The sequence below is a fragment of the Priapulus caudatus genome, unplaced genomic scaffold, assembly GCF_000485595.1.
Source record: "Priapulus caudatus unplaced genomic scaffold, Priapulus_caudatus-5.0.1 Scaffold142, whole genome shotgun sequence".
Lineage (NCBI taxonomy): Eukaryota > Metazoa > Priapulida > Priapulimorpha > Priapulimorphida > Priapulidae > Priapulus > Priapulus caudatus.
Window position 1 is genome coordinate 361,603 of NW_014577203.1, and position 27,607 is coordinate 389,209.

The 27,607-nt window shown below is 45.4% G+C and overlaps 3 protein-coding genes across 4 annotated transcripts; 2 read left to right on the forward strand and 1 right to left on the reverse strand.

Moving 5' to 3' along the window:
• Window positions 1-1,590: 1,590 nt before the first annotated feature.
• On the reverse strand, window positions 1,591-3,396 carry LOC106806102 (ras-related protein Rab-43-like). 2 transcript variants are annotated; one of them, XM_014807956.1, is made up of 4 exons: window positions 3,095-3,396; window positions 2,581-2,764; window positions 1,995-2,235; window positions 1,591-1,937 (listed from the first exon to the last, which is right to left on the reverse strand). In XM_014807956.1, exons 1-4 carry the CDS (start codon window positions 3,290-3,292, stop codon window positions 1,916-1,918), a joined length of 645 nt encoding a protein of 214 aa, XP_014663442.1. In that variant the 5' UTR covers window positions 3,293-3,396; the 3' UTR covers window positions 1,591-1,915. The 2 variants fall into 2 exon arrangements, with proteins under 2 accessions (XP_014663442.1, XP_014663441.1); XM_014807955.1 differs by having other exon boundaries at window positions 1,591-2,235.
• A 2,135-nt stretch (window positions 3,397-5,531) lies between these two features.
• LOC106806106 (origin recognition complex subunit 3-like) lies at window positions 5,532-14,348 on the forward strand. Its single transcript, XM_014807960.1, has 17 exons — window positions 5,532-6,167; window positions 7,009-7,057; window positions 7,337-7,422; window positions 7,604-7,748; window positions 8,200-8,360; window positions 8,524-8,619; window positions 8,782-8,918; window positions 9,376-9,535; window positions 10,010-10,123; window positions 10,480-10,677; window positions 11,088-11,204; window positions 11,527-11,606; window positions 11,932-12,059; window positions 12,353-12,512; window positions 12,769-12,910; window positions 13,367-13,566; window positions 13,812-14,348. Exons 1-17 carry the CDS (start codon window positions 6,141-6,143, stop codon window positions 13,915-13,917), a joined length of 2,106 nt encoding a protein of 701 aa, XP_014663446.1. The 5' UTR covers window positions 5,532-6,140; the 3' UTR covers window positions 13,918-14,348.
• A 2,452-nt stretch (window positions 14,349-16,800) lies between these two features.
• On the forward strand, window positions 16,801-22,365 carry LOC106806107. Its single transcript, XM_014807961.1, has 5 exons — window positions 16,801-17,937; window positions 18,274-18,513; window positions 19,144-19,291; window positions 19,752-19,894; window positions 20,634-22,365. Exons 1-5 carry the CDS (start codon window positions 16,858-16,860, stop codon window positions 21,042-21,044), a joined length of 2,022 nt encoding a protein of 673 aa, XP_014663447.1. The 5' UTR covers window positions 16,801-16,857; the 3' UTR covers window positions 21,045-22,365.
• The last annotated feature ends 5,242 nt before the right edge of the window (window positions 22,366-27,607 follow it).

A 27,607-nucleotide genomic window follows, 5' to 3' on the forward strand; every position in this document is an offset into this window, starting at 1 on the left:
TCCCCATCGTTCTCGGTCCGCGCTCAGCGGCGGCCTCCTCCTCCTCCTCCTTATCTGCCCGCCCATCGATGTTCGCCTGGCATTGCCGCTCCACGCTGTCATATCCCCCATCGTTCTCATCAAGCGGCGAGCGTGTCCGCTCCCCGTCGACGAGGCGCCAGCGCGCGCCCGGTCCCCGTAAGAAACGCTCGCAGGAGCAGCAGGTAGGACGTCCAGCCACTCCCTCCTCGTCGCTCAGGACAGCACCCGCGACTTGTCGGCTGCACATCGTTCGCAGTCGGAGCCCGCCGGCCGGCCGCCTCGAAGCTGACGCATGCGCACGGGTGGCGCCGCCGCTGGCCATCGCTCCGCGGGACACGCTGGTGCTCGGCGGAGGGTACGACTGCGCGACGCCTTCAGCCGAACGCGCGCGGCCTTTGACGACCACGAGGCAGCGTCGGCGTCGGCGGAGAACGAGGTCCCGCGGCGCCGCGGGTCGGGGGCAGGAACGCCGTCGACACGGGCCGCCGCCGCCTCCTCGACGATGCGGCACAGCAGAGCGTCCGCCGCCCCCGCCCCCCCCCCCCGCCCCCAGAGGCGCGCCGAGTGTCTGCGCGCCGATCTGGGTCGGGCTCTTCTGCAGCGGGGGCGTCGCCCCGGTCGCGGCCGCACGCGTCAAGGCGGGACGCGCGGCGCGCCGCCCGCCGTACGCCGCCAGCAGGTTCTCAAACGGCGCGCCAGCTCCCTCTCGGCGCCCCCATGGCCTCGGCGAGCGCGCCGCCGCCGCACGGGATGCGCGTGCGAACAGCTGCGGCGACCACGCGTCGTCGCTCGCCAAGCGGGCAACTAGGCTTCGTATGCGGGCCGCGTGCTTCTACCGTCGCCCCCGACGACGTACACTCCACGCCTACGTCAATCCGCTGAGTCTTTCGTCCCTATGGCTGACGTCGCAACGGCCGCGAGCGCGGGGAGGGCCTCTCCGCGGCAAGCCGTACGCTCTGCAGACGTCCCGCGAGAGTCGGAGTCGGCGAGCTTCCGACGTGCGGTGGCGCGCGCGGCGCTCCTCGCGGTCGCCGCCGCGATCCGCTGACCGTATGTCGCGCACTCCGATGCGCTCCAGCAGGCCGCACGGCGTCGAGCCGCACGTCCATGCAGGTGGCGCGCCGCCGCGTCAAGCGCGTTCTCGACGAGCCTCCATTCACGACGCCTCACGCGGCGCACTGTGCATCACCTGCGGCGCTCTGCGATCAGGCCGCGCCGTACTCGCTGTCAGCGCCTTCATGGTCGTTGGTGACGCAGAACGCGTCTGTCCCGGATGAAAACTCTGACAACCTTATACGATTGCTGGTTAAGGAGAAGAAAAGCTCGCGCAATCTAAACAATTTTGAGGTTATGGCGAAGAAACCCGCAATCTAAACGATTTCCCAGTTCCGCTCGCCGCGGCGGAAACGTCCGATGCGGATCGTGAAAGAATCTCTTGCATAAGATCACGGAGCGTCGACGCACACGTGTAATCAGTGATCACACTAGCGGGAACAGCAGCTGCTCTCGCGAGGTTTTCGCCAGCGCTCTAAAGGCTGAAAACAAAGTGTTGCTATAGGCAACAATTGCTCAGCCTCCTGTCCACACACACGCACGCGCTGCGGTGTTGCTATGGGCAACAATTGCTCAGCCTCCTGTCCACACACACACACGCGCTGCGGTGTTGCTATAGGCAACAATTGCTCAGCCTCCTGTCCACACACACGCACGCGCTGCGGCGTTGCTATCGGCAACAATTGGTCAGCCTCCTGTCCACACACACGCATGCGCTGCAGCGTTGCTATCGGCAACAATTGCTCAGCCTCCTGTCCACACACACGCACGCGCTGCGGCTTTGCTATCGGCAACAATTGGTCAGCCTCCTGTCCACACACACGCATGCGCTGCAGCGTTGCTATCGGCAACAATTGGTCAGCCTCCTGTCCACACACACGCATGCGCTGCAGCGTTGCTATCGGCAACAATTGGTCAGCCTCCGGTCGATCGACGACACGTTACTTCCTGAGGTGATCACGATGCCCTGCGCGTGTTCCTCCAGCGCAACCTTCGCATAGTTCTCCTTCAGCACTCTCGCTAACGACACGAACGCGTCTTCGATGTTCGTCGCATCCTTTGCGCTCGTTTCCATGGTAGCGAGCATCCCGTGCTGCTCGGCGAGATAGTACGCCTCCTCCGGGTCGACTTCACGAAGGTTCGCGAGATCGGACTTGTTTCCTAGAAGCGAAGGAAGGCGACCGGTTATTGGGGAAACTTTTTCTGGGTAGAACCGAACGCACATTCACGGTTATTTTCATGGAGCAAATTTCATGAGTTTTTAATAAGTAACAATGTTAACTTATATTATAGAACACTAAAATAATGATTTAGTTGCAATTTCTTTAAAGAGGAATTGTAACCTATTGAAGTAAGCTACACTTACATAATATTGATTAGGAATGACTCTACCCACAAATAGGCTCGCACCAAATCATATATAGCATTACAGATAAAGAGTGGTTACCGGTATTACTTATTTCAGGTTATTTGTTTAATTAACATTGTTTTGTGAAATAAACGTACCTATCAACACTTTCTCAATGTTTGTACCCGCATATCTAGAAACATCAGCTAACCAACGCTCAATATTATTGAAGGTATCTCTTTTAGTGATGTCATAGGCAATTATAACTCCATTCGCACTTCTATAGTAGCTCTGTGTGATTGTTCTAAAACGCTCCTGTCCAGCGGTGTCCCACACTTGAAGCTGAAATGTAGAAGCAGTAATAAAGCAGCCTTCTTTCAATCTAAATCCATAATGCATTATTCCCATGCATGGAAGAAAACTATTAAACTTTAAAGTTAAAAGCAAGGGTGTATCCACAAGTCCTTGCGTCATATGATGCTAGGTGACCTACTGGTTAATGCGCTTCTGTTTTTTAACCTGATAAAAATACTTCTACTTCTAGTGGATATATTCCGAAATAGTTTCAAATTTGAAATTTTGATTTTTTTGTCACGTCCTAATCCCAGTATAAAAAATTATTTGACTCCTGTACCACATAAATATACACGCAATAGCAATTTAAATAAGTACCTTGACCCTCTTGCCATCGAGAACAAGTGTTTTCATAGTAAAATCCACACCAATTGTACTACCGTGCCGCTCGGTGAACACTCCCGTTTTGAATCGTTGAACGACGCACGTTTTCCCAACTCCCGCATCGCCGATCAGTACAATTTTAAATAAGTAATCAAAGTTTTCATCTGAATCATACGTGCTAGAATAAGCCATTTGAAAGTCGTGGCGTTCTAAACGCGATTACTATGCTACAACACCGAGTATATCACTGTATAAATAGCAAAACATTAGACACTAAAACTAAGTCGGATCTGCACTCTTCCATGATGGACGTATATACTGCCACCTAACGGATCATTTATCTATTATGTTACGCAAAGCGATAAACTTTCCTCGCTAAATAATCTCTTTGGAGAAACGTAATAAAAATTCCGTTCGTGCTAGAGTTCTATAGCTTTATATAGAGAAAATAGAATTATAGAATATTTAAAATTAGAATATTATAATTTTACACGCATGTACCACTGCTAGGGCACCCATCTTGCACAAACTAGGAATTTCAGTGGATTCGCAGTTTGGGCAACCAATCTGCAAATTGCGCAAAACCTGTCAGTGTTACATATTTTTATTAACTATTAAATATTACTATTAGCAAAAAAATTAATACTGACCACCACGGCACCAGCAGGTTCCCGTGCTGCACACACATGATAACTATATCCTGATTCCTAGACCCTAGTCACTATCTTGGTAGCATTGAAGTGTGCCATCGACAGACGAAATACATGATACATGTGACGTGTGCACTGTATCATGATTTTACATTGACAGTCATTGTTTCGGGCTCAATATAGTCACCTGACAGTCTGACTAATTAATTTTCCAGGGCACAATTTACTAGATTTGACAGATATTGTCAAGCAAGTGTTCTAGACTAATCTAAATATGGTACATGCAAGTAACTGTTAACCTAACCACAAGTTTGAAGACCAATCAAGGGCCTTCTAGCAACCTACCAATCAGAGGCCTTCTAGCAGCCAACCAATTCTGGACCTCGTAGGAGCCGACCAATCAGGGGCCTCGTAGCAGCCAACCAATCAGGGACATCGTAGCAGCCGACCAATTAGGGGCCTCCTAGCAGCCAACCAATCAGGGGCCTCATAGAAACCAACCAATCAAGGGCCTTCTAGCAACCTACCAATCTTGGACCTCGTAGTAGACGACTAATCAGGGGCCTCCTAGGAACCTACCAATCAGGGGCCTCGTAGCAGCCAACTAATCCTGGGCTTCGTAGCAGCCAACCAATCCTGGGCTTCGTAGCAGCCAACCAATGATGGCTCTCGTAGCAGCGAACCAATCAGGGGCCTCGTAGCAGCCGAACAATCAGGAGCCTTGTAGCTACCAACCAATCCTGGACCTCGTAACAGACGATCAATCAGGGAACTCGTAGCAGCCGACTAATCGTGAGCCTCCTAGCAATCAAACTGTCCATCAACTAATCAGGGAATCATTTAACAATCATCGATTTTGAATTAATCTGTTATCAATCATCGGTTGGTAATTAATCTTTTAACCATCATCCACAAATCAATTATTACAATTCTTATTATTTATTATTATAATTATTATATATTATGTTATACTTTGGTTATATATTATTACACTTATTATTATAACTCCATTGCCTAACACTTACCTTACCCTACCTTACTTGACTTCAGACAATTACACATAACATCATGATGTTAAAGCAGCATATTTTCCTGAAGGCTGAAATATTTCGCTCTATGCTGTATCTCTTTGCATTCCATGTTATTTAAACTCCAGTTCATGAATCACTCTAATAAAGAATTACTTGGAATATCATCAGGGCACTGCTCAAAGCAAAAATGAACAAGAGGTAACGTATATGGTTAATGGACAAAATAATTTATTCACATCAATTTTTCAGACAGCGTTTCTCGAATATTCAGTTGGGTTAAAAATCACCCGTTACAAATTTTAACCTCGTCGGAGCTTCTACTTTCGGAATTAGTATCAAAGGTCTATGAACAAGTAACTTTATTTTCTGCTACCTTGGGTATGGGGATTGTACGCTTTATCTGAGAATGGCCCACCTACCGGTAACGATTTTTCCTATTTATAACGGATTATATAACCGTTATTATATAACCGGAGTAGGGCTCAACCATAGTTTTGGTGGTGGCTACGCGGACTCACCTAATGCTCATCCTTGGGCCTATGTAAAATTCTTTGATTGTTTAGCTAAAATTCCTCAAAATAATAATTGCTATCATTTTTTGCTGTCCTTATTTCTTGTTATTTTCATTGCATTATGTCTAATCTCTAAAAGAATGTAAAAATTCTGATATCACTACGATCACAGCGCCCTGCCTTTTCTACGGAGCATAGGGGCCCCATTTGAAAACAAAAGCGCACATGTTTATGATTTAGCTTCAGTGGCTTGTCCTCTGATTTCCGAGAGGTTTATGCAATATTTAACTATTTAAAACATTTATGAGATAGCGACTACGTTACTAAACATGCACATGTTTGGTGAATACATTCTACTAGAGAAATGCCTACTAGTACTAGAGCCTAGCTGCCTAATAGTTGAATAAGCGACTGTTTTCGGCGTGCCAAATCTTGAGTTGAGATTGTCAGTCAAAGTTTGATTGTTAGTCAAGTTGAGATTGTCTCTTGAGTCTTAAGTCTTGTTGAGTCAGTCAAGTTGAGGCAGTCAAGTTGAGTCAGTCAAGTTGAGGCAGTCAAGTTGAGTCTTGTTGAGGTTGTCAGTCAAGTTAAGATTGTCAGTCAAATTTGGAAATCCGCACTTTGGGCAGCACGATCTCAGGATTGCTTGCGCAAATTCCAAGTTTGGGTACAACAGAGCCACGGATCAACGTGCGAGAACCCGGCAACTTTGTAACTAGTTATTTTGATTCTACTTCAATCAACATCAACGACAACATTTAGGGACGGGTTAGATTATGGAATCTGTAGACTGTAATCATAAAATTATAACCAAAGGCAAAGGATAATCATACACTCGATTGAAAGGATGGCAGAAACGGACTCATTCACCAAGGTAACTTACGGTTGTTGTACTAAACAGTAAACTTGTGAGGCGATGTCTAGGAATCAATTTTGCCTAGTCAATATAGCCAATGACTGGCAATGTAAGATCACACAGTGGCACACCATATAGCGAGTAATGAAGCATTACTAGTATAGAATATTATTAATAGTATCGGAGAAAACGAATCAGTCTTTACAAAAGCCGATTCAAACCTAGCTCTAGAACTATAGCCCTCCGATCCATCGCAGGTCGGAGCGGAGGGCTATAGTTCTAGAGCTAATTCAAACCCTGCATAAACTGTGGATGATATGGAGTGCCATCACCTCAGACACCTGTCTGTTGTGTTAGCTTCTCTACGGACCATAATAAAGTTATATTTCTGAAAAGATGGTCACATTACTCATTAGAATGCTACAATATCAGCACGTGCATCACAGAATAATAGTCAGATTTACATGTATCATAAAATTTGGGGGAAACAGGTGACAAATAAGAAGTAAAGGCAAATAACGAGAGTAAAGAGAAAGAAGAGGAAATTAGAGGTAGTGGAATACAAAACCTGCTAAAATGAATATATAGGCCGATTAAATTGTGTGCTAGAATTTATTGGATCTGATGTTCTCCTAAAATAGCATCAGATCATGAAAATTTCTAGGGCAGCCACCATTAATTGATTGATCTGAGACGAATATCAATATGAAATGCGTTTCCGATGCACAGACGAATATACACACACTGACAGTGGAAATTTAATTTACTATGTGCTAACTTTTTTTACAGGGGTTTGTAGCAGGTAGTTATAACATTTGCTGTATAACATGTGGTAACGATAGTATATTCGTAATTGCAGGCTTGCTTTGCATTCAAAGGAAGCAAACGGAAAGAAAAGACAAGTATTGGTGAGTATATATGTCTGGGAGACTGGGAGTCTTATGTAATAGCTTGAAAATTGCTTCTTTTCTACAACTTTTCTTTTTATAGTACCTGGCAAAATTTTACATGGTAGATGTGCTGTCATGGCAACAATCACTAAAATATGATAAAATCTATGAAAAACGATCCAGACACATATATGACATGTAATGATAGATCTATATTACAAGTAAGATTATAGCAAGGCATATCATTATACTTGGTTGTGGGCAAAATTGCGATGTTATTCCCTTCCACTGTTTCAGATACATATGGATTTACAGATAAAGGGGGAAAGGTCAGATACTCCACATACTCTCATCTGTGGCAGAACATGGATGAGCGTATTAAGGTAAGAAAAGGCAACTGTCAATCACAGACTATAGTTGTTCCACTTCTAAGAATCTTTTGTATGTTATTTATCACCAAATTTCTATTTCTGGGACCAATTGCATGAGTCCGAAATTGATTGAAATGCAATTCTTTTTTCCTCCCAAGAATATTGCTGTTTATGTGATACAATATCATTGCAGGCAACGCAGGCAAAGTTATATGCCACCGTGTTTGACGATCTGCTCGCCTACATCAAACTGTCGCACAAAGACTTCTGTCCTTCTACCGAGTCTAAAACACTGAGGACTAAGAGAAAAGAGATTCCCACAACAGCACTCGTCATGGGTAAGACATTTATTCGATCCCAGGCTCATCCAGTTCTTCATAAGAAGGGTATGGGCTGGCCTGGTGCAGCTTGTGGGTCCCAATGAACTGGTGCTTCTTCTATCCGTGTCAGTATTGATGTTTCACTTTCATATTTATATAAGGATGATGATAATGGTGATTATGATGAAGATGATGATTGCAGTGACAGGATTGTTGACGTTATCGTTGCTAATGTCGGCACGATCGAGAAAGTAAGTAGAGAAGTAAGAGTGAAGGAAGAGTAAACTTGAGGTGGTGGAATACAAAACCCGCTAAGACGAATATAGACCAATTAAATCGATAATATTCTGACATTGTATTGTATTATATTTGTATTAATTCGATAATAATGATATTATTATCGGTCTATATAGACCGATTAAATTGTGTCCTGGAATTTTTTTTTTTATCTGAATTTTATCGTCGGCAGGTGTGAACATGCCAGACCATGAGACGACGGTCACCACGCTGACCGCTCTCGTCAGGCGGAGCGTGACGCCGCACGTCGCCACGCTCGCGTCGAAGGATTGTCCCAGCATGAAAGCCATCATGACGAAAACCCTGCAGCAAGTCGTCGCGAACGCCGAAGCCGTGAGTTGAAACGATCGCTAGTCCGTCGTTGCCGATTCCTTTTCGTTCGTCGTCGAGGTTGAGATTGTGTCTTGCGTAATTACAAAGTATTTATTGTGTTATTTAATTGCACGTTTTTATTGTAAGTTATTTAACATGTTATCCAACATTATTTAAAATTTAGTTGGAAGACGACGACGACGTTGATGTTAGCCTGAGGAAGACAGGCTGCAGCATGTCTGTGCTGGCGTCCTGGTACACCGACATCACATCGAGAAAAGTAAGTCTTTCGTCAACCTATTCGTCACTACCTTGTAATGATTGACCTAATATTAGTGTATTGAAGTAAACACGTGGAGCGAGCTGCTTGGCGTGCGCTAAATCTGGTCAGCGTACTACTAGTAACGTTATTGTAAGTTTTCATTTACATTTCTGCCTGTAGAGGTCGCCACAGGGTTCGCCGCGTAAGAGAAAGGCAGACGGCCAGCTAAGAAGACTGTTCCCGCCAGTCGTTGTCATACTCGAGGACCTGGAGGGATTTTCGGCGCCGGTACTTCAAGATTTTGTCGCGTTATGCAGGTAATTACTCCTGCGAATACGTCGCCCTGCTCTATCGTACTGCTGTTGTACACCTAAGATCCATGTGCCGTAGAAGAGACTTTGATGTGGACCTGAGAGAGAGAGCGTGCGACTTCTACATATTCCTTTCTCTGTTTTAAACCTGCCTGCCTCTTATGAACCATTTATCCCTTACCCCAATTGTTATATAATACATGTTGTGAACTAGTACAACCTCATCAGATTGCATTTTTTGATTTTCAACACAAGTATTCGTTCAGATATCACTCCTCCGACAACAACCTTTCGTTTAGCATGATTATATTGGAGTTAGGGTTAGGGTTAGGGTTAGGGTTTTGTATATATATTTGTATTTGAATTACATGCAATAAAGATTTAATAATAATAATAAAGATCTAATAATAATAATAAAGATAATTAATGTTTTGCGCCGTACTGATGTCTGTCTGCTGTCCAGCCACTACCTGGACCGGATCCCCCTGGTGCTCGTGTTTGGAATCGCGACCGCTGTCACCGCCATTCACCAGATTCTTCCGCACGCCGTCTCGTCTCTGCTCTCCATCGAGAAATTCCAGTCGCAGTCCTCCTCGGACTACCTCACGCACGTGCTCGACCAGGTAAGCCTGCCACCTGGTGCCAGAATAGTGAGTTAATCTCACGCCAGCGCAGAGAGCTGTGCGCCGGGGAGAGATTTTGGCAGTGCGTGTGCATGTGTGTAAAGGGGGGCTTATGTCGGGCTTGCGAGCCGACTCGACTGGAAGCAACTGGATTTCATGCAACTGGAAGCGATCAGCAGCGACTAGTTGCATCCAGTTTCCCACTGTTCTATTCCGAGCAACTAGTGGCGGCCAGTTGCAGGCAGTCACGTCACAGTCGACCGACCTAAGCACTGCAGTCACAGGGAATTGCAGCCAGTTGCTTCCAGTCGAGTCGGCTCGCAAACCCGACATAAGCCATCCTTAAGCGTTGTGAAAACAGTATAGGATTGATGCAGCACTTACTTGAAACACGCCTGTACGTACACTCATGTGTTATGCGAGCTTTGCTGTCGAATTTCGCCGTGTTATCGTGTTTTATCTCTTGTCCCGCAGGTGTTGCTTACGAACGAGTTTCCCTTCAAGCTTGGCTCCAGGGTGTTTTACTTGCTGCTGGACATCTTTCTGTACCACGACTTCTCAGTGAAAACCTTTATCCAGGGCTTGAAGGTAATGATTGATTCATTCTACATCTGGTGTCGGATATGACTTTATATTTTTCACATACACTTCGTTTGTAGAATCAGCCAGTGTACTACCACAGTTAGGTGATCTTGTCATATATTTCAGCTCCCACTAGTGTGTGTTCAACTTAATTTATCCGTTGAGGTACCTCTGATTTTGTGATTTTCTGTTTTTCTGATTGATTGAGTATTGAATGGTACCTCTGTGATTAAATCGCAAAGTAAGTGGTAATTTTCCGATTGGCCAATGCAACACTTCACAACGCTCCCAGCATTCACATTAGAGAAAAGACCCCCCCCCCCCGCACGTAGTCTCGCGACGCGACTGCTCTATGACCGCAGTTCTGCATGATGGAGCACTTCCGCGTCACCGCCGTCAGCCATCTATGCTGCGGCGCGGGGCAGGTGGCGCCGCGGGTCGCCGGCCTCGGCCACGCGGAGCTCGAAAGACTGCGACAGCTGCCGTCCTGCATGAAGTACGTCGAGAGCCAGCCGGTCGATCGTAGAAAACCGTTGCTGCTAGACGACACCCACTTCAAGGTGAAGATTTAACGCGCTAGAGGACGAGAGGATGTAGACTCGATCGTCTGCGCTGCAAATGAAATTTGATTTACTTATAAATGTCGATCGACCAAAGAAAGCTGCCGTTGCTAGACAACGCACACTTCAAGGTGCAGATTTAATGTGCTAGAGGACGAGAGAATGTAGACTCGTCTGCGCGGCAAATGAAATCCGATTTGATTGCAAATGTTGCACTCCTGCCCCGGTCGAATTTGTGCAAAGATATTCAGTGACAGTTAAAGTGTGTAGATTGGACTAAAAGGATAATGAATAATGGGACTTTTCGTGTACTCATTGTATGTGCTTCAATTATGAGAGCTTATGCTCGTGTACGAAAATCACTTCTCACCAGTTAGGATGTTTCGTGATCTCAGGCCTTATTCTTGTAGGAGGTGGTCACACAGCTCTTGGTTGACATTGACAGCTATCATCAGCATGTATTTCCTCTTCTTCACTGCCTGCATAGTATCAGTAAAGACCTGCCAAGACATCCACTCGGAAAGCAGGTATTTAGGCTATGGTGGTTGTATGTGGTCAACATTTACGCTAAATGTTAAAAAATACATTTCCGAGTGATATCGAATCGATTGTGCTCTATTTGCTTTTTCTTCTTAATTGTGTTTGGAGGGGTACAAAAAGTATTATTTAAAAATGTTAAAGTTTAAGTTTAAAAAAGTTAAAGTTAAAAGTTTAAGTAAAAAGTTTAAGTAAAAAGTTAAGTTTAAGTAGTAAAAGTTTAAGTTTCTGGTTGTGATCGTGTACATTACCCCGATATGTGCTACCATTAATTACCATTAATTACATCATTAATTAATTTTCTACCGACAGCTGCGTGAAATCTATGGCCAGCTTCTTACAGGGGACATAAGCTCTACTGAGGCTTACAAGAATTCATTTTCTTTCTTGCGGTAAGCACTTTTCCATGCTGTGTTTTCGACTGTTATTACTAACGAACAGTTCCGGTGACCGAAATTCTACATACGTCAATGACGCGTTGAGTCTTGTTTAAACCTTAGACATGATGCTGTTATCCGTGCACGACCACGTGCGGTGCTCGTCTACATAATCAGTTAATCACCATACATACAGACATAAGTCCATATATATAAGACTATAATTCTATTTGCGTGAATGACGCGTTGAATCTTCGTACTGTTTACGCCGTAGTTGTGATGCTAGTGTCCGTGCACGCGACCTCGTGCGGTGTTTGTTTACGTGATTCCTCGTCTTCAGGGTGATGTCACGTGAGAGTCTGGTAGAGCTGCTGCAGAAGTGTGCGTCCCAGCTCGAGGGCTTCTCTATTTTCGACGGCGTTGTGAAGACACTGCGTGACTTTACAGCAAAGTTCAATGACATAGAGAGTGAGCGATGTTGTTATACGGGAACGTTTTACCCGCTGCTGCATTGAGCGATGTGGGCTTCGGCAAAGCCCTTACCCACCACTTCACGTTAATATGGACTTAATCACATTAATATATTGATTTCATATTAATATTCAGTCTTCATTCTGATTCTTTAATTCATTCATTTCTTCATTTTATATGAGGTACAGTCAGCCAGCAATTGTATGAACAAGATAAATTTGCTGTTCCAATAGGACAGTTTCACAGGAGAAAATTGCAAATTCTCACACTTCACCTTTGTCTGCCCTTAGACTTCACTGCCTTGAAACAAAAGGTCAACCGATCGCCGAAGAAAGGGGGATCATCGAACGAGAGGAGACAATCAGATGGCCTGATTCCGCAGGAAAAAGAAGTGACAGTGTTTGAGAGCCTGCGATCAGATGCTCTGCAGTACCTAGATGATTTATTCAGGTGAGAAAATTATATAAAATAGCTTAAATTACCAAGCACTACATCACTTTGCATTTTGTGATAGTGGGACCGCTTATACATAAATAATACGAATAGGAATAGGAGTAAATAATAAAACCTGCGAATACGAGTAATTAAATGTATATGTCTGATATTCACCTTAGATCTAAATCCTATTTAATTTTCAATTTTATTGGCATAACGAGTACTACACCACGCTATCTACCCCTACTCCACACATCTGTGTTTTTTTCAGTGAGCATCTCGTCTGTCATAAAAATCTGCCGCTGCACGAGATCTTCTATTTCGACGCTCTATCTGCCGTCAAGCGCCATCTAGTGGGAACACCAAGAGCTGCTATACAGACTGCGCTCAGTACGCCCCATTATTACCTACAGGTAAGGCAGGAAATCAATGGAAGCAGTGTTCACGGACTTACTTTAACATATGCAAGGAGAATTCCTGAAGCAGTTCTATGAAACTAATGTGTTATACTCAATTTTAGCAGTTGTAGCATGATTTGTGGTAGATGGTACAGTTTCATCTAGCAAAGACTTAGTAACAAGTGTTAGCAATGAACAAAATAGCTTCGTTCACTTGCATTCGTTCTTCGCATCCCTCCTCTTTTTTGTCTCACTTCCTCACCTTTCCTCAATCTCTCCCTGACCCTTGCCTATATGCTTCACTTGCCCCCTCTCCTCCCTTGGATTTTTCCCCTTACCCTGTATTAATTCCTCGTACCTGCGCTCCTACCTTCTTATTTCATCCCCGAATCTTTCCATTTCTTGCAATCATTTACTTTCAAAAACCTATGGTGATGGATTTCCATGACACTTTATTGCTCTACACTTCAGTGCTCCTGCTGTGAGGCAGAAAAGGAAGCCATACTTGGCAGCATGCCAGATATCTGCGTCGCCTACAAGCTACACCTGGAGTGCGGAAAACTCATCAACCTGTATGACTGGCTGCAGGCGTTTGTCACGATCGTGGATCCGGCCTCCGTTGACGACGACGACGACGACTCGACCGGCAACGACCCGAATGAACTCATGCAGTATCCTTGAATGCGTATTAAATACGCAAAATTAACCGTAGCTGTGAGATAGTAATAATATTACTACCTTATAGATTCGGTTAATTTTGTACAACTATATATTATACGTAACATTCTCACGATTAATTGTCATACTTTTTTTTACAAACTATATGAAGAACACCGTTATAGCTGGGTAAATGTAGACGAGATCTTAGCTTGGCCTGGACTTATTTTCTTGTTGAATTTCCTGATCGAGTGTTCAGCGCACGATTCATCAGGGCCGTCTCGGAACTCCAGTTCCTCGGCTTTGTCAAACCGACCAAGCGCAAGACGGACCACGTTGCTAGACTCACGTGGGGTGGTTGTTAGGCTTGCGTCGCAGATGCGATTGTGTGTGCATGTGTGTGTGGGGGGGGGCTAATAATTTAATGCGAAAACGTTCCCCATAGTTCGTTGTTCACAACCGCGATGACCGAATGGAGAATAATCTGATGTTTTTTCTTCTTTATTTTTGTACGACTGCAACCTTTGTAGATTTAACAGAAACTACGTATAAACCATTGCTATAGTTATGCATATACTATCCTGGTATAGGGTCTAGTTAATCCTATAACTAACTATGCAGCTATGTCACGCAATGGCATATTTCATGTGGGAAGACCCTAGTGCTTTGTCAACCATATGAAGACCAAGTAGAATTTTTGTACGAATATAGATCATGTATATAATATAGAATATTTATGGCCACAGCCTGATCACTTTTTCAGAAATTACCATGATGTTATTAAAAAAACATTTTCTTAAAAATGTACACATCATTTGTTTAGCATTTATATTAATTGTTAGTGTATAATTTTAATAGCAGGAATGTGTCTGCGATTATTATGTAAAGAAATATTTGACATCTTTCACGTTAGACCATCTGGCTTATATTATCTACTATATAATAGTAGAAAGAGCCGAAGTGTCGTTTTCCGTATCTCCTCCGAAACCGTGCCACGTGTGCTCGCATAAATCGAACTGGGGCCCCTTCTGGGCGTCGCGAATACATTCCGCTACGTTAGAACGCGATTTTTCCATCGTAAAGTGACTTTTGGAGGCAATTTTCTAAAAAGTTATGTGCCCGAAGAAACTTCGGCATTCATAGGAAACCCGCACCAAATTTTAAGATCGCAAAATTCGCATGCGCAGTCCAAGCAGAGTACATGAATCGAATCACCTTGTGATTGACGTGCTCTCATCGGAAACCCGCACCAAATTTTAAGATTGCCAAATCCGCATGCGCAGTCTAATCAGAGCATGTGAATCACCTGCTACCGCAACGTCCAAGATCAACCCCCCCAACCCAATTTTCTCAACGAATTTGACGTTTCACAAAATGGACCGCTGCGACTGTCAAATCCGCCGATTTCCGCCGATCCGCGGAAAAATCTCATCGCGGAGTCAGTATGTATGCGTGTGTGTGCGTGTGCATGCGCGTGTGCGTGTGCGTGGGGGCACATGATCGCCAAATCCGCATGCGCACACACCAAATCCATTGCGGCTGCGGTGTATAAACAACCAAGCACTGTGGCGCACAGCTAAGGGCGAAAATTGAAGGCAAACCCCAACGAGCGAGGAACACGTGCATGTATGTGTGTGTGTGTTGTGGTGTGTGTGTGGTGTGTGTGTGTGTGTGTTGTGTGTGTTGTGTGCGCGCCGCGCGCGCTGCGCGCGCGCGTGCGTGCGTGCGTGCGCTGCGTGCGTGCGGGCGTCGTGCGGCGTTGTGTGTACCTGTGCGTGTATGTGTGTATGTGTGTGCGCGCGTGTGTGTGTAAATGTGGTATGTGTGTTCGTGGGTGCACGTGTGATTGTGCGTGCGCATGCCCGTATGTGTGTGAATACCGTGTGTCGCTGTGCCTGTCGCGCGTTGTGTGCAAACATTTGACAACGGGAGGTGTAACCGTGCCCGCACTTACCCGGCTCCCAATGCTCTGACATTTTTAGACGCCGTTTCGATTGTCTAAGAGCACACACACACCAAACTATATATACCATAACCTTTTGAAATTGTGTTAAACTATTAATGTGTTTTCTCACGGGTTTTAAAGATAATATAGCTATACTAAATGTAGAATCAAGGTATAATAATAAGCATTTAATTAGGTGGAGCCTTCACCTAGCATAGCAAGCCACACTAAACGCACGCACGAACGCACGCACGCCACACCGCCGCGTACACACGCACACACCAAAGACAATGCGGCTGCGGTGTATAAACAGCCAATCACTGCCGCGCACAGCTGTGAGGCGAAAACCCCAAGCGACAAACCCCAACGAGAGACGGCTGCAGTTGTGTGTATGTGTGTATGCGTGTACGTGTGCGTACGTGTGCGTGTGCGTGTGTGTATGTATGTATGTATGCGCGTGTGTGCGTGTGCATGTGCGTGTGCGTGTATTTGTGTGCGCGCCCGTGTGTGTAAATTGTATGTGTGTGCGTGGGTGCGCGTCTGCGATTGTGCGTGCGTGCGTGCGTGCGTGTGTGATGTGTGGGTGTGCGCGCAGTGTGTGCAAATATTGACAACGGGAGGTGTAACCTGCCCGCCGCCGTCCACTGACTTACAAGAAAATATATCTTCAAAACTACTCTCAATGCATTTTGCTTTTTTTAACGAATTTGATTTATTATTATGCTTCTAACCAAAATGATATTTCAAAAATATCGAAATTAATGAAATTGGACTATGAAATCACCCCATTTCCTTTTTTTGAAAAATTGCATATCATTTAAGGTAAAATTTTCAGATTTTTATATATAATTTAGATACAATTTTTTTTTAAACAAATATTGTATATGACTCGAGTCTAAATATCAGTATTTTTCGTTTACTGTAAATACATCCTCAATAAAAGTGAGAGATGAATATGGTTAAACCGCCATCCTCAAGTCAGACCCCACTCGAACCCGTCTGGAGACGGGTAATAGCTAGTTAGTTTATAATGCTGCTACTTCGCCGTTTCTCATTATTTCTGCCGCAGAGCGGCGTTGTCTACACTAATGTTTAGCGGGAAATGCTATCCCCCGGGCGTGGAGGGACAGTACCGCAATGGCAGCACTAGTGTTTAGATTAGGTTAAGATTCAGGTTAGTTACCGTAGTTCAGGGTAACATATCGGCCATGCCTAGTACGAAGTCAGACTGAGAACTTTCTGTGCCGAAAATCTTGCTTTGAGGTAATGTATACGTCAACTGTATCACGTGACTGTCCCTCCACGCCCGGGGGATAGCAACACCCAATGTTAGGGCATCCGGTTTTAAAAGTAAACAAACATGGCGTCCGAAGAACAAGAGATGGATGAGACTTTTGCAGAAAATATAGGCATTTCAGATGAAGATGAATTAGGAGTCGATATTGACGACAGCCAAAGTTTTAACGATCCACTGAAGCAACGATCCGTAACATACGCAATGACCAAAGTGCAAAACTGGTGCAAGATCGTCGGGTTAAACCCCAATCTGGAAGACTACGACAAACCTGGTCTCTGCAAACTCCTATGCCACTTCTTCTCGGAGTCGAAGAGTCCCAGCAAACCGGAAAAGCACGAGGCGTACTCGTACAACACGCTGCGATACATCTACGGCGGCCTTCGCCGCTACTTCGCCTGCTCCCGCTACATGAACATCACCTCCGATCCAGGCTTCATCGAACTCTCGAAAGTGATGCAGGACTTTGCGCGGGTCGCCAAGGCGACGCCGTACCCGAAAGAAGCGTCGGCGACAACGCCGATGACCAAGTGCGACCTTCAGAAGCTCTACCAGTCCGGAATTCTCAACACGGTCGAGCCGAAAGGTCTCATCAACAAGGTCTGGTTCGACATCAGCCTGCACTTCTTCGTGAAGAAGAACCCGAAGCTGGCACAGCGCAACATGTCGCCGTCGTCGTTCGCGCTCGCGAGCGAGAGCGGCCGCCGCTACCTCTACATCTGCGACATGCACCTCATCTCGGAGATCGAGAGCGGCGACGCGGCGTCCGACTCGCGCTACCGCATGTACGAGCGCGCGGGTGACCGCCTCTGCCCCGTGCACTCGTTCCTCAAGTACATGAGCAAGCGCAATCCGAACTGCGAGGCATTCTACCAGTGGCCTGAGCACCACGCGAAGCTCTGCTCGTTTGAGGACTCAGAGATCTGGTACAGCCACCGCGCGTACGGCCAGAACAACCTCGCGAACAAACTACCGACGATCTCGCAGGAGGCGAAACTCTCGAAGCTGTACTACAACTCGGCGATCAGGGCCACGCGGAAGATGCTTCTCAAGAAGTTTCCGGGGAAGAACGTGACGGACGCTCTGAGCGGCATCCTCGAAAACGGCAAAGACGAGACCGGGGTGATCAAGGTGGAGCCGTCTGGTGTACGTTCTCGTTAACATTGCACTTATCGTTGTGACAGATGTTAATATAAGTTACAAAGCAAGCATTATCCTTACATGGTAAAGAATTTGCAGTATTGAGCGTAGACCCTACATCATGCAAAGAGCAAACGAGTGTAGGAAGGGGTTATAAATTTATATAGTGCAATAATTTATAGTTTTTTGTGTAGATCTTGCAAAGATATGTCCATTATTGCACCATAATTTTCAGATTACTTTATACCGAACTATTTACATGCTTGCACTTATCGCAAACCGGTTCGTGTTTTTTTTTTCACTCAAAAAAATTTGATGACAAGATGCCGGTTTCTGTTTCAGATGTCGAGTTCCGAGCCTGCGGGCAGTTCTTTCCCGACATTAATAGAGGTGGCCAGCACGAGCTACGGCACCAACAGCTGCAGTTCCTCCCTGGACCAGGGCAGCCCGCACGATCCGCGAAACTACTGGAACGAGTCGCCGGCCATCCTCGCAGGTGCTGCCACCTGCAGTAGTTCGGAGGGCAGCGGCATCGTGACGTCGCCGGCGTACGAGATGACGGCACCTCTACGCAGGCTGCAGGTACGAGCGTCTGCCGTATAACTTACATCTTACTGTTGAAGCGTGAAGAACTGTCACGGCGCCTCTATACGCAGGTACGAGCGTTTGCACTCGAACGTATCGCTGTTGAAGCGTGAGGAACCTCGCCAGATGAACGCTAGGTTCGCACAAAGCACACAAGCAACTTTTGGCAAATGAAATCGATTATCGATCTCGATCATCGATTTCGAACACTAGGTTTACAAAAAGTGTGAGAAATACAAATGGCCACGCTATCACTACACACGAATCTTTCGAATGTCTCGACTCCTAAAATCAACATCAATCCAACAGAGGGGGAATATTCCTCCTCTAGCCAACTCACTACTACGTAATGTCTCGTACCTTACGTACTTTAATCTCTGTGAACTACTTTAAAACGAGGATTTCTCCTGTTTTTACCAACCGTTTTCATATTTTCTCAACCGTTCCGATACTTACCGGTACTCCGTGCATAACACCAAATGTATATAGTAAGGTTAACAAGTAATAGAACACTCGCACAACATCTCTTCAATGCGCTTCAGTCTCTGTGAAGTACTTAGAGCTTTTCTATTTAGAGAAGGATTTAGAGACTAATGTCGTTGCGAACACGCGTTTATTTTTATTCAGGCGCAGGCGCAGCTGCAGACGTTACTGAACGACCAGAAGGCCAACCTGAGCATGGTTGAACTCCGACCCTCGAGTCGGCCCGCTTCCAGACCGCTACCCTCCATAGAAGTCAGCAGTCGAGCCGACAGCGCGAACTGGGTGCCTGCAGGTGCGTTAGTTTTGCGTCTCGTTAATTAACGTCGATTTCGCCGTGTCTGTGTCTCGTCTACTGCATTCACGTGCGAGCAAAAAATATTGTGGAATGTGGAATTTTGTATGAATGTAAATCAAGTGGAATGGGACGAATATTTCTTGAGATCATAACAATATACTATAATGAATGTAAGTAATTATGTAATGAATGAAAGTAAGAGTGTAAGTAATTTTCTGAATAACAATAACATTCTGTTGTGGCCACTGATAATTTGTACAAAGATATCGAAATAATCGTATGTAACAGTGTCGACGGACATGCACTTTAACCCGTTACCGTAGCAACGCGATACCGCCTACTCGCTGTCGGCGTTGACAAACGGGCACTTTAACCTGTTACCGTGGCAACACGATGCCCCCTACTCGCTCGCTCCGTCATCGTTCGTAACGCGGCGCCCCCTGCCTGTTCTTCGCAGCGTCGATGGACGAGCATCTGAAGCTGCTTCGCGTGGAGCTGGCGACGAGTCTCCCCGCCGGCTGGACGTTCTCGCCGCATCCCGGCAACGGTGCGCTGAAGATGCTACACATCTCCGCCGATGAGCACCCCGTCATACGCAAGGTAAGGGACGATGGGAGGATGGGAACTGGAGGTGGGACGACAGGGGGACGGGAACCGAGGCGTGTGACGACAAGGGGACGGGAAACTGGAGGGGGGGGCAACGGCGCGCTGAAGATGCTACACATCTCCGCCGACGAACACCCCGTCATACGCAAGGTGAGAGACGCCGGGTGGGGGGACGGGAAACTAGAGGGTGGGACGACAGGGGGATGGGAACTGGGGGGTGGGGGAACGTTGCGCTGAAGCTGCTACACATCTCCGCCGACGAGCATCCCGTCATACGCAAGGTGAGGGACGACAGGGGGCGACGGGAAACAGGGGCGTGGGATGACAGGGGGATGGGAACTGAGGCGTGGGACGACAGGGGGATGGGAACTGGGGCGTGGGGCAACAGCGTGCTGAAGCTGCTACACATCTCCGCTGACAAACACCCCGTCATACGCAAGGTGAGGGATGACAGGGGGCGACGGGAAACGGGGGCGTGGGACGACAGGGGGATGGGAACTGGAGGTGGGACGACAGGTGGACAGGTCAACGTGTGGCCGCACAAACCTCGACGATTCGCACATCGATGCGTTCTCGATTTTCCCCGTTCCCGATTGCATCGCCGGTTTACATCTTCTCTGCCGCAGATCCCCCTCCCCTCCTCCGTCTTCCCCGACCACAGAATTAATTAAATCATTATTAAATTAAATTAAGATAACAATTAATCGCAGACGACCTCTCGCTCTGCCCACAGGTTCTCACCGTCTTCCCCGACCACAGCTTCTCGCTGCACGTGCACAAGTCACCGCTGCCGCACGACCACCTGCTGCTGAGCCTCTTCCCGCCGCCACTAGAGCGCGCCACGCAGGTGACGAGCCTCCTCAACGCCGTCGAGCGACTGAGCGTCTGCCGCGGCGCGGGCAGCGCCGACACGGTGCAGCTGTATGAGGGCGCCACCAGCGAGCGCAAGTCGCGGCTGCCGGACGCGGTCGTCGAGTACGCGGACGGGGTCGGGTCGGACGGCGCGCCGTACCACTGCGCCGCGCGCTCGCCGGGATGCCAGTACCTCACCAACACGCCGACGTGCCTGCAGTGCAGCCTCGTGAAGGAGAAGGTCGAGGAGGCGCTGCAGAGGATGATCTCCGACGACAGGATGAGTCTCTAGGGAACGCCGTTCTTCTTCCTCGACGACGAGTTGGGAAGATTAGAAGACGACGTCGATTTTGGGGGGGGGGATCGTGCGAGAACAATGTGATCGCGTAGAGTAGCGGAAGAGTGCGAATTTTGTAGAGAATCGTGGAAGATTGTGATGAATTCGTGTGGAATCATGGCAGAAAGTGATGAATTTATATCGAATCTTGGCAGAATGTGAATTCATAGAGGAATCTTCGCAGAATTTGTAGAGAATCTTGGGAAAACATTGCGAATTCATGGAGAATCCTTAAAGATTATGGTGAATCTGTAGAATATCTGGTTGGCACAGGGTAAATTCATAGAGAATCTTGTCGTGACACGAGGAATCCGTAGAGAATCTTGTCACAACATGGGGAATCCAAATATAAACTTTTCAGATAAAAATGTGCATTGCATTCATAGAGAATCTTGGCAAAACTCAGTGAATCCGTGGAGATATTGGCAGCACATGGCAATTCCATGGAGAATTTTTGCACAGCTTAGGTCCACAGGAATCTTAAGACATCGTGCAGATCTTTTTGGCAAGTCCATCTGTAAGGAAACTTAGTAAGATATGTGCAGTCTTTAGGGAATCTTAAGCGATGCAGCAGGAATTCACAATCTTAACCGAGATGAGGTTATTAGACTGGGCAACTTCGCTATGTCAGAAGATACTCATTGGAGAAATCACGGAAAGAAGCATGTAAGGCATTTTCCATGTGTTTCCACATTATAAAATTGTACAAATGTAAGTTATTATGTACTGTAGAAGTAGGGTGTCACTTTATAAAAAAGAAAATGAAGCAGGGTACGTGTATATTTAAGTAGTTCATGTGAAACCATCTGGTAAGTAGTTTTAAGTATCTGCATCATAATCATAGCCATCGCGTTTATTGTCATTTAATAAGTTTTTATCTCCATGTTCACACTTTGATTAAGCAGGGATTTTTTATGCATCGGTGGATTTTATCATGATTTAGTCATGCACTTTGTGTAAACCACGCATAACACGTAGATTGTAAATTTGTATTATAGCACTGCTTCCTTTTTATAATACTGAGAACAGATTTATTATGAACAGTTCTGTATATATCTAAACAAAGGTAGAGTCAGGCATTCAATCAGTTGCATCGTAAAGTTGATTAGGTAGTAATGAGTAGGTAATAGCACTTGGGTCGCATTATGTATTTTGTGGTGTGTAAATGTTGGAATCACACAAACTTGCATTGTTGTAGTAAGAATGAAAATGTGCATTCCTGTTATGACATGGACATTGTAATAAATAATAGGTAACACCAAGTAGGAATGGTTAATTTTGTTTACTGTTTGGATTGTCAACCGATTTGGGTGTTGCATGTCATTGCATATATTTGTGTGTGTGTGTGTGCGTGTGCGTGTGTGTATTAGTAAGATCAGAAGTTCATTTCTATGAATACTAGCTGTGGTGCGCTCTCCTTTGGCTTTGATATTTCATTCCCCACTATGCTCGCCCATGGTTTTACCCTCATGCTCTTGCATTAGAAATTCCATACCCAGTGAATACACTTGTTTTCTACTCGATCAACTTTGTTTCTCTCCGTCTTTGAAGCACGAAGCAGCGTTTATCTCATAACCTAACCCGTTGACATATTGTCTGTTCTGTACCGTGTACGTCTGCTACCAGAGGGCACTATATAACAACCACCGGCACCCGTTTTTGTCGGCGTTTTCAGCATACGATTGTTGGTGCATGGTTGTTATATCATGGTGCCAGAGTGTAATTAATACCTAGCTGTATATAATAACCGTTATTATATACAGCCCAGTGTTGTAAATAGCCGTAAAAGGCCGTAGCCTGTGTGCTTATCGTAGATACAATATCAATAATGTAACCCAGCCATCCCAACCTAGCTGTTGCCAGGGTTACATTATTTATTGTATCATTTGTATCTATGCTTGTCGTAGATGGCGATTCCAATTTCCAGGCAGGTGTTGGTGGTTGTGTCGCGGTCCTACTAAACAACGAAATGTGCTACTAAACAGCGAAATGTGCAAGAATGTGCAGGAATGTGCACGGAATGTGCAAGAATGTGCAGGAATGTCTAAGAATGTGGCGCAATGTGCATCAATAACCATAGAAATCGCAGCCCAATAACCTTATTGGGCTGCGATTTCTATGTCAATAACTGCCGCAATGTATCAAAATGTGTAAAAAATGTTATACTAAACAGCGGAATGTGCTACTAAACAGCGAAATGTGCTACTAAACAGCGGAATGTGCGCGGAATGGGGCAAGAATGTGGCGCAATGTTCATCAATAACTGCCGCAATGTATCAAAATGTGTACAAAATGTTATACTAAACAGCGTAATAAATGTGCGCGGAATGTGTAACTGATGAATGGGTAAGAATGTGGCGCAATGTGCCATAGGGACCTGAGGCAAAAAATAATAATTGTTATATATATATAAAGAGAAGATATATATATTTTTTTTTTTCCGCCTCAGGTCCCTGTGCAATGTGCATCAATAACTGCTGCAATGTATCCAAATGTGTAAAAATGTTATACTAAACAGCGGAATGTGCTACTAAACAGCGAAATGTGCTACTACTGCTAGCCATGTATCCAAATGTGTAAAAAATGTATTACTAAACAGCGGAATGTGCTACTAAACAGCGAAATGTGCTACTAAACAGCGGAATGTGCGTGGAATGGGTAAGAATGTGGCGCAATGTGCATCAATAACTGCTGCAATGTATCAAAATGTGTAAAAATGTTACGCCTGCATGTAGGTTGGTGACCACTGATATTAAATATAACATATTAAACCTAGTAAATATTAGTTTTAAAAATCCAAGGAACAACTACATCTAAGGACTATGTCGATATAAAACCTATAATATCAGGAGTCTATCAATATATTGATAGACTCCTGATAATATCAAGAGTGCATAATAGAGTGTATAAGAGAGTGCATACAAGAGTGCATAATCTCTATTATGCACTCTTGATAATATATAGATCAGTGAACGTGAACTCTCCTTGACCTGCTGTTGTGTATTTCGGTGACGTCATCAGCATCTCGTGCTAGTCTCGACTCTCGCGCGAACTCACGTGCAGCAGTAACTTGCACTTGTAACAAGCACAGACACCCAACTGAGTGAGAGACGGCCTTTGCAGGTAAGTTGAAAGTTAGTGGCCGGTCCTGGAATCGCACAGACTGAAACAAATATTAAGTGCGTGCACGAAAATGGAACTAACTTTGTTTTTGTGTTGTTGGGAACTTAATCGTGTGTATATTTTTAAATGCGGTTACTTCTCTGCTTGAAATTTGTTGGTAGTTTATTTTAGCTTCATGCACTGATGCAGCAGCCAGCACCACGGCGCTGCCACCCACTGGCACTGTACCCTGCCCTGGGCTGGGCCAATATTAAATTGTGCACTAGACATTTTTACTATCTGGTGCTATATATTCTAGGACGTTCTACTTTCTAGAATAGTGTCCGATCATTAAAATTTCTAGGCACAATTTATTGACCTCATGACCATTGACCCTCCCTCCCACTGAGCACGCGTCATGACTCATGGTACACTACGCAAGGCTTAGCTCTAGACTATTAACTATCTCTATAGCCGCGTACGGTTGCGCAGGTTGGCAGCAACCGTACGCGCGGGCTATAGTTACTAGAGCTACACAGGGCTTAGCTCCAGAAACGGTATTGCTAGGGTTAGAATACCGACTTTATATTGACGCTAGTCACACACAGCCTGGTGGGTTACACAGGGCTATATGCTCTACACTACAGTAAAGTTTGAAGGAACCCAATGTGAAATGTTTGCAGCATGTCAGCCCACACAGCATGGTTCAAGGATAGAGAACATGGGGTCCCATTGAGACCTATGTCATTTTCGTAAATGTGCATTCTGCCATTGCCATCTGCCATCTGCAAGTGTACGTGGCTATTGAATGATTGCAAATTGAAGCTAGGTTCTCAATATACTCATTTGTACAACTAATTTGTAACAAACCACAATAAAACCCACATAGCCACGATGCCGCCAACGTGTTTATGATCGCAATATGGTTGTGTAAAGTTACGAATTTTGGCAATGCAGCACTAGTGCTTGAAAGCAAACCTCACTTAGCAAAGTGTTTAACATTTTGAAGTGGTTATCGAACAAGATGAGAGCGATCAACACTTGAACTTATGTAAAACCAAAAACAAGTGCGAAGCAACGAAAAAACTGTTCTCGTAAGAAAAACGAGTTGTTTTTCGCGCAAAGAAAGAAGTCTGAGGATTTACAGTCGCCTGCGATCGCGTAAGAGCTTCGTACGAAGCAGCTTACAAGTGCGGCCAGCAACGACAAAGTCTGGCCTATGGTAGAAAAGCGGAGGAGTTGCGCACGCGTCTCGGACCACCTGCACCGCTTGGCAAAATGGGAATCAAGTCGAGCATGGTGGCCGGAAGCTTTTTCGGGAGCCACCCCAGCAACTGCCTGTATCGACACGCCGAGCGAGACTACAACCACACTGGGACGGACCTGCACTACGCGGCGTGCCAGGGAAACGTCACGTGCTGCACAGGATCCTGTTCCTGGAAGGTCAGTGTCGAAGTAAAGGATGCCAAAAATCGCGAGCCGAAAGTGTTTGTGCAAAAGAGCTGATATTTGTTGAGGGGGATGTCGCGTGGGTTTTATCACACTGTATCGTTAAAAGCGATTTCCTAAGAATTTCACATTGTAAGAATTGTGTAAATGTATAGTAAAGAAATGTAATTTAGGTCAAAGAAATTGAGGTACTTGCAGGTTCGCGTTGGACACTTGGGCTGAGTCATCATATGCTGTAGTTATTGCTACTTGTTTTGAAATGACGGAAAACCTGATACAGAAATCTCTGTTATATGGTGTTTTTGATATGCAACCAACCTGATATTTCCCGTTAACGTGCGTTCATATCTCAGTAAAAAACCTGCTGGGTGACCGTCACCTTTAAACTTGTATTATATTAAACTTTATCTTGCAAATATAGATGCATGCACATTCATGTGTTGAAATCTCGCCACAATACTGTTTAATACTCTAGCTGACATTTTTAGTCTTTTGTCAACGCATGGCATTTATAACTTCTCTATAGCATTACTTTGCTGAATAAATTTGAGCATCTACTACATTCAGGGATTCGTGATATAAACACGAAGGATTATTAATGAGAAGAGTCGCCTATATTGGGCATCTTACAAGAGGCCATCTAGCATGCATGGAAGATCTCATTAGGTAAGATATGGAATAAAGACAATAGTCACGGAGAGCCTAACCATTTGCACAAATTACAATCCAAATTGTTTGAAAGAAAGAAATGAGAAAAAAACTGAGATTCTAGCACCATTAATGAGGAATCAAAACACTCACGTAAACAGCATCTCAATACACCTTTTAGTAATTGCTTGTGTTGCAAAACTTGATCTAGCAACAGTAGTGATCTTTGCCAGAATAATAACAATAATTTGATTCCTAATAATTTGCGTCGCCCCTCCCTCATTGTATGCATGTCGTGATATGAATGGTATCGTGACTCGCACAACACTAAAATGTCGTTTATGTGAACTACACCTATGTCCCGCTTTCAGGATTTGGAGCAGATGTAGATAGTGTGTGTTGCCCATGGTGCTTCGCCGCTACATGTAAGCCATAGTCTCTACCCAGACTGTTCAGCTCTGCTGATAAAGGTAACGCTGGTGTAACCACAGGGTTACAGAACTTGGTGTCGTATTGTTTTTTGCCCTTGTTTGATCTGTCGCACTGAACAATGAAATCAACATCATGCATGTGATACGAATCTGATATTTATTAGACCACACTGGCTCTGTTTCACGCTGACATAATTCACAGGATACAAACCTGCTATGACTTAGACACGCTGGCTTGTTATCACTCGAGTCGGCAACCGTTCGATGGCCTCTTGTTTTTTCAACGTGGACACTTTGTCGTCGTTCCTACCAGCACGGGAAGCAACTTGACATGGCGGATAAGTGGGGATGTGACGCCGATGTATCTAGCGGCCAGCAACGCTCAGACGCACTAGCATACAGCTTCTCCTGTTCCGCCGGCCGCGAAACCGACCTACAGAAATAGCGGTGAGTGAATTCGCGGAGACGTTTTGTCGCTACTCTTACCCCGATTTAGCGATTTTCAATTTGTGATGGTAAGTCATTAGGCTATTTTCAGAGACTAGCAGCTGTTCATATATCACTGAATCACATTCATAGGCCTGCAGGCACAATCAGCAATAATATAGTGCGGCATGCTGCTCGTGAAGGGCGCATTTCTTCGGCGTTCACCCCGCTCTGTCTGTACGAATGCTCACGCAGCTCGAAAGTGCAGCTCTCGCGCCGCGACACACGCCCCCACGCCTCACACCTTTGTAATTCACGCACATCTTTCGAACGCGCGAACAGTGAACTTCACGGTCACGATTGAAACAATTCGAATCGGATTTGAATCAAATTGATCGCCGCTTTAGATGCCATGCCGACAGTCATTTTATTTTTTCTATAATCTCGAATCGGCCGACGATA

Coding starts and splice junctions, on each gene's coding strand:
- LOC106806106 (XM_014807960.1), top strand. CDS start 6,141: ATGGCAGAAACGGACTCATTCACCAAG. Junction 7,058..7,336: donor GAAAGAAAAGACAAGTATTG/GTGAGTATATAT, acceptor CCACTGTTTCAG/ATACATATGGATTTACAGAT. Junction 12,060..12,352: donor AAAGTTCAATGACATAGAGA/GTGAGCGATGTT, acceptor GTCTGCCCTTAG/ACTTCACTGCCTTGAAACAA.
- LOC106806107 (XM_014807961.1), top strand. CDS start 16,858: ATGGCGTCCGAAGAACAAGAGATGGATGAGACTTTTGCAGAAAATATA. Junction 17,938..18,273: donor TCAAGGTGGAGCCGTCTGGT/GTACGTTCTCGT, acceptor TTTCTGTTTCAG/ATGTCGAGTTCCGAGCCTGC. Junction 19,895..20,633: donor AGCACCCCGTCATACGCAAG/GTAAGGGACGAT, acceptor CTCTGCCCACAG/GTTCTCACCGTCTTCCCCGA.
- LOC106806102 (XM_014807956.1), bottom strand. CDS start 3,292: ATGGCTTATTCTAGCACGTATGATTCAGATGAAAACTTTGATTACTTA. Junction 2,765..3,094: donor TCGATGGCAAGAGGGTCAAG/GTACTTATTTAA, acceptor TCTACATTTCAG/CTTCAAGTGTGGGACACCGC. Junction 1,938..1,994: donor GTGTCGTCGATCGACCGGAG/GCTGACCAATTG, acceptor TGTGGACAGGAG/GCTGACCAATTGTTGCCGAT.